The sequence below is a fragment of the Myotis brandtii genome, unplaced genomic scaffold (genome assembly GCF_000412655.1).
Source record: "Myotis brandtii unplaced genomic scaffold, ASM41265v1 scaffold825, whole genome shotgun sequence".
Taxonomy (NCBI): domain Eukaryota; kingdom Metazoa; phylum Chordata; class Mammalia; order Chiroptera; family Vespertilionidae; genus Myotis; species Myotis brandtii.
In genome coordinates, this window is record NW_005371349.1 from 2,843,482 (window position 1) to 2,849,253 (window position 5,772).

The window sequence follows — 5,772 nt, forward strand, 5'->3', positions numbered from 1 at the left end:
GTCTTGGAGGAGGAGGACCTCCGTGCGGGAACCGGTGGGGGCCGGACCGAGGGCCGCCTTCGCTCCTGCCGCCTGGGTTCGGGTTCGGGTTCGGGCTCCGCAAAAGGGAGGGAGGGAACCCCGACGGCAGAGCAGAGGCCGCTCGCAGGAAGGGCAGTGGATCCTCCAGTAGCTGAAGTCCCTCCGCTCGGGGAGCAGCGCAGCTGGTGGGCTCCTGACCCGGCAGAGGGGAGCCCTCAGTGCCGGGGTGTGTGTGTGTGTGTGTGTGTGCAGGTCCGTGTTCGGAGCTGGCGGGAGATTGGGGGAGCTGGGGTAGGGGTGAGGGAAAGAGTCCTAAGCAGGTGCCCAGGCCAGTCAAGGGGATCTGAGTGTCCCTGAGGACTGACCACTGCCACCCTCCCCCGGGCTCTTTAGGGGGTCCATGTTCATCAACCATTAACTTACGCGTTTGTGAAACGAATGGACCGCAAGTGGGTGGGCAGAGCTCTCTAAGGCAACAGTCCACTGTGGGGCTGGGGCAACACTGAGGGGCAAATCCCTGCCAGGGGCAAATGACAGGAGCCATCTCAGAGCCTGGATGCTCCTGAGTGGTGGGGAGCGGTGGGAGGCAGAGCACCTGGCCTAGAGCCCCGCCCAGACCCTAGGTCTTCTCACCCCCGCCCCGTGTCCAGAGCCTGATGGACTAAGGCCGGTGGCAAGTGGGAGAGGGACCCAGGTTGGGCTCTGGCAATTCTGGCATTTTGTCGTGGAGAACAGCCTGCGGGAGCAGCAGAGCAAGGCCTGGAGCTGAGGACGTGGGGGCTGTCTGGCCACCAGGCTGGCAGGAGAGTGGGGTCCAAGGAGGGGAGGACCAAGTGGTCAGGGTGTATGGAGACCTGTCCATGGGACCCAGATGTCTGGACTTCATCTGTGGACATTAGGAAGCCACTGTGCTGTTTGAGGAGGAGTGTCCTGGCCAGTGCAGCCGGCAGGGTGGGCGGATGGGGGTGGAGAGGTGAGAGGCTGGGGAAGGTGAGTGGGAGGTGGGACTGGCTAGGGCTGGGGTCTGGCCCTCCTGTCCTGCACTGGCTGGGTGCCGCGCGGTGACAATCTCCTGGGATCTCCCCATTGCTGTTTGAAGCTCAGAGACTGGCCTGCGCAGGCCCCTCCTTCCAGGGGCGTCTGTGATGGCTCCTGGTGAGAGGCACACCCTGCCTCAACTTCCTCTGCTCCTCCGCTCCACTCCCAGAGGGCACATCCCCATCAGAGCGCGTCCCTGGGCCGTGCCGGGAGCTGAGAGCCTGGGGCGTGCTGTCCACAGGAGAGAACGTGAGAGCTGCCTGTGTAATTTAAAAATTTCTAGTAGTCGCCTTAGAAAAAGTAAGAAACAGGCGAGCTTGATTTGAATAGTCTATTTTATTTAACTCAGTGCATCTAAAATGTTACTAATGTAATGCAACATAAAATGCTTAGGGAGATGTTTTACTTTCTTTTTTCTTACTACGTCTTCAATCTCCAGTGTGTATTTCGCACTGTGGCACCTCCATGGGGACAAGCCATCAATAAAATATATTAAAAAAAAAACAAAAAAAACAAAAAAAAAAGAAAAAAAAGAAAAAAAAAATTTCTAGTAGTCGCCTTAGAAAAAGTAAGAAACAGGCGAGCTTGATTTGAATAGTCTATTTTATTTAACTCAGTGCATCTAAAATGTTACTAATGTAATGCAACATAAAATGCTTAGGGAGATGTTTTACTTTCTTTTTTCTTACTACGTCTTCAATCTCCAGTGTGTATTTCGCACTGTGGCACCTCCATGGGGACAAGCCGAATTTCCAGTGCCCAAGTCCCAGGGGAGGTGGCTGCTGTACTGGTCAGCACGTCTCTGAGCTCAGAGCTGGAAGGCAGAGGTGGGGGGGCAGGGCTCAGGGCTTCCCAGAGGGTGGGCAGCCTGCGGGATCTGGCGGTGTGGGCGCAGGTGAGCATGACAGGGTCCTTTGCAGGTGTAACCTGCAATCCCTGATGGGTGGTGGCTGAGTGTGGCGTGGCATGGCACGCTTAGGTACCCTTCCCCGACTCACCGTGTCTCCAGGCTGACATCCTGCCAGGGTCCTGGGAAACCATACACGGGGGAGATCTCAAGGGCGCCGAAATGAGCCCCAAATCCTCTTCTCGGAGATTCAAGCAGGCCCACCCCGGTCACCCTTTGGCGTTCCCCTGTTCAGAAGTTCTGCCAGGGATGAGATGAAGAGGGAGAGGGCTGCAAAGCTATGGCCGATGGCCAGCGGGGAGGGAGAGCTACGTCAGTGGGCACCGCTCACTGGCTTGGCTCTTGGTCTCAACCCAAAGCAATGACATTCATGTGGCAGGTGCACACGGCAGGCTCTGGGGTCCGGTTTACAAGGTCCCACACAGCAGTGGTGGCCTGGGAAGCAGCTCGTGTGTCAGACGCCGACCCACGCCCTGCACAGGCCGGTGGTGTCCCACTCGCTGTGGAAGAGCTGAGGCCGTGGGGGGCGGGGAGGGATGTCCATGCAGCAGGAGGGGGCTCTGTGCCAGGCGGGCCTCGCAGAGCAAGGCCCCTGGGGATGTTAGATTCAGTTTATAATGGAGAATGTAGCCGGGAGTGGAGGGTAGGGGTAGGGGGGAGGGGAGGGGAGTGTCACAGAGCTTTCTTACCCCGCTGAGGGCTGTCACCTGTAGGATAAGGATGCTGATCACAGTGGGTGGCCCTCACACTGCTGTGCAGTAGATCCTGTGATTGTTGTAGGCCATAGAACCTGGCTCAGAGAGGGTGAGCAACTTCCCCAAGATCACCCAGCTAGTAAGCGGCAGAACTGGGACTTGAACTCGGGTCTGTTCGACTCAAATCCATGCACTTGGACACCAAACCTTCCTCGGGCAGAACCCAGCTGGACAGGTTCCCAAAGGTCTGGCTTTCTAGCCAAGCGTGCTGTTCAACAGGTGAATGGGAGTAATGAGCACGCACCCTGGCTCGCGTTCTTCCCAGCCCCTGCCCTTCGGCGCTGCCCTGGGGAGGCTCAGCTAACCTCTGCCTCTTTCTCTTTGTCTGTCTGTGTCTGTCTGTCCGCCTTTCTCTGCCTTTCTGTGGAGGGGTTGCCCCTCTTCTCTTCTATCCTCTGGATGTGTGTCCCCTTGGTTCTGCCGTCAACTCCTGTCTGTCTGTTCATCTTGTTGTTCTCTGCCTCCTCCCCTTCCCTGTGCCTCTCCTCATCTCTCTGCAGGACACGCCCGTGGATATGGGTGGGGCCCTGTGGCCAGCCCTGCTGCTCACCTCACTCCTCGGTGCCTGGGCAGGGCTGGGCGCGGGGCCGGGCGAGCAGGCTGTGACGGTGGCCGTAGTGTTTGGCAGCTCAGGGCCACCCCAGGCCCAGGCCCAGGCCCGGACCCGCCTCACCCCCCAGAGCTTCCTGGACCTGCCCTTGGAGATCCAGCCACTCACCGTGGGGGTCAACAACACCAACCCCAGCAGCCTCCTCACCCAGATCTGCGCGCTCCTGGGTGCGGCTCGCGTCCATGGCATCGTCTTTGAGGACAACGTGGGTACCGAGGCCGTGGCCCAGATCCTCGACTTCATCTCCTCCCAGACTCACGTGCCCATCCTCAGCATCAGTGGGGGCTCCGCTGTGGTCCTCACCCCCAAGGTGCCCATTCAAACTCATGTCCCCTCATCCCTTGGGCCTGGAGCCAGGCTGGGCCTGGGGGAGCAGGGCTGAGTCTGAGCCAGGGAGAGACTTAGGCCTTGGGAAGTTGGAATAGGGTGGGATGGACAGGAAGGTGGAGACTGAGGGAGGAGAGGGAGGAAGGAGAAGGCTGTGGGAAGGATGTTCTGGAACAGTGGTTCTCAACCTTGGCTGCACATTAGAATCACTTGAGAATCTTTTTTAAAATCCTGATTTCTGGGCCTCATCCTCCGGAAATTCTGTTTCTTTGTTATGGAGTGAGGCCACAACATTAGTAACAAAGAAACAGAATTTCCGGAGGATGTGCAGCCAAGGTTGAGAACCACTGTTCTAGAAGATCACCATTCTGGGCTGCTCTCACGTGTTGTTCTCCAGATGAGAGGTGGGCAGGTGGCAAGCCTACCTCTGGCTGTGCTGGCAGCCCCGGCTGTGCTACCTTCTCTCTGCTTCTCTGGCCTTCCCTGGTCGGGCTCTAGACTTGGGGGTGGAGGGCCAGGCTGGGCATGGGACCCAGGAGATGTGCCTGCAGGAGAGAGCATCCAGAGGCCGTCACTGTCTGAAGCATGGCGGAGGCATGCCCTCAAAGAGCTTCCATCCTGTGGGGAGAAAGTTCTAGACAACAGTCCACTGTGACTGCGGTCACAGGAGGATAAGTGTTCTGGAGGAAAAACACAGGACACCACAGGGGAGTCAGCGGGGCCGGTCTGGGTAGGGGGGTTGCTCAGAGAAGGGCTCTTAAGAAAGGATATGGAAGCTGAGGCCTGGAGGCGGAGGGGAGGGGGCATGCGGTGTGGGTGTGGCGGGTGGGAGGGAGTGTCCCAGGCAGAGGCAGGCGGCGGGAGCACCCCGAGGTGAAGAACAGAGAGAAGCCTGGAAAGGGAGGTGGAGTCCGGCCACGTGGGAGGACATTTGGGTTTTGCCCTAAGTGGGGAGCCAAGGAATGTGTTCAGGGGAGCTGATCTGAGTTGCCTTTCTTTATGATTATTTTTATTACGGAGAGTCTTGAGCACACATACAGGTAGAAGAGTATAGCGACCGGATGTGCCCCCATCCACCCCTGCCCGACCCTGCCCATCCTTACCCCCACCCAGGCCGCCCCTGCTCTTATTAAAACAAAGCCCAGACACCCTATTATTCCATCCATAAATCTTTACGTGTGTATCTCCGCTAGATAAGGGCTTTAAAAGAAACCACCATCTATTATCACATCTAAAAATAATAAAAATTCCTTAACATCATCAAATAGCCAGCCATTGTTCAAATTCCCCCCATTGTCTCAGAAACGCCATAGAAGCTTATTTTTGTTTGTTTGGTTGAATCAGGAGCCAAGTCAGGTTCCCATGTGGAATTGGCTGATATGACTTCCGAGTCTGTCTCTAGGCTTCTCCTCCATCTCTCTTTTTCCCTTGACATTTGTTTGTTGAAAGAACTGGGTTACCTGCTCTGTAGAGTTTTCCCAAATTTTATTTTCTTTCTTTTCTTTTTAAAGATTGGGACAGTCGGAATACGGTGAAATCTTGGAGGGGCCGCGGTGGCCGCAGGGAACCCTCAGTTAGGGGAGTGGCTGGCAGCCTTAGAGCCGTGGTTTGCAGGGGCCCGGGCTGGAGCTGGCGGTGCCCTGGGCACCGGTGGTGGCGGAGGTGGAGGAGGAGGAACGTTCTCCTCCCCAGGGCTCCGTGGAGGCTGGCCCTTTCCCGTGACCTTTGGGCCCGATGTCAGCTCTCAGCCCGGTGGTTCCCCACCCTCAGTTCTTTCGAAAGACCCTACAGCCAGCGCCCCAACTCCGAGACTGCGATTCGGTTGGTCTGGAACAGCGCGTCCCAAACCAGGGAGCTCGAGAATCACCCGAAGAGCTTGTTGAAATACAGATTCCCGGGCGCCACCCCCCAGAGATTCTGATCCAGCAGGTGGGCGAGGCGTCCCAGAATTTGCATTTCCAACCAGCTCCCAGGTGACGGGCAGGAGCGTGTAGAAAACTCTCCAGGTGACCTAATGGGCGGCAGCGGTTAGGAACCACGTCTGGGGCGGGAGGGCGGTCTTGCGGGGCAGGGCCTCCCTGGAGTCAGCGCCAAGGCATCTAAGGGCTGACCTA

The 5,772-nt window shown here is 57.4% G+C and overlaps 1 protein-coding gene across 1 annotated transcript in view; it reads left to right on the top strand.

The window, feature by feature from the left end:
- GRIN2C (glutamate receptor, ionotropic, N-methyl D-aspartate 2C) overlaps nucleotides 1-5,772 on the top strand; it is a 14,496-nt gene that overhangs the window by 1,257 nt on the left and 7,467 nt on the right. The window contains exons 2-3 of the mRNA XM_014531753.1: nucleotides 3,222-3,708; nucleotides 5,400-5,587. Of these exons, the coding sequence (XP_014387239.1) occupies nucleotides 3,222-3,708; nucleotides 5,400-5,587 (675 nt within the window). The remainder of the gene's footprint in view (nucleotides 1-3,221; nucleotides 3,709-5,399; nucleotides 5,588-5,772) is intronic.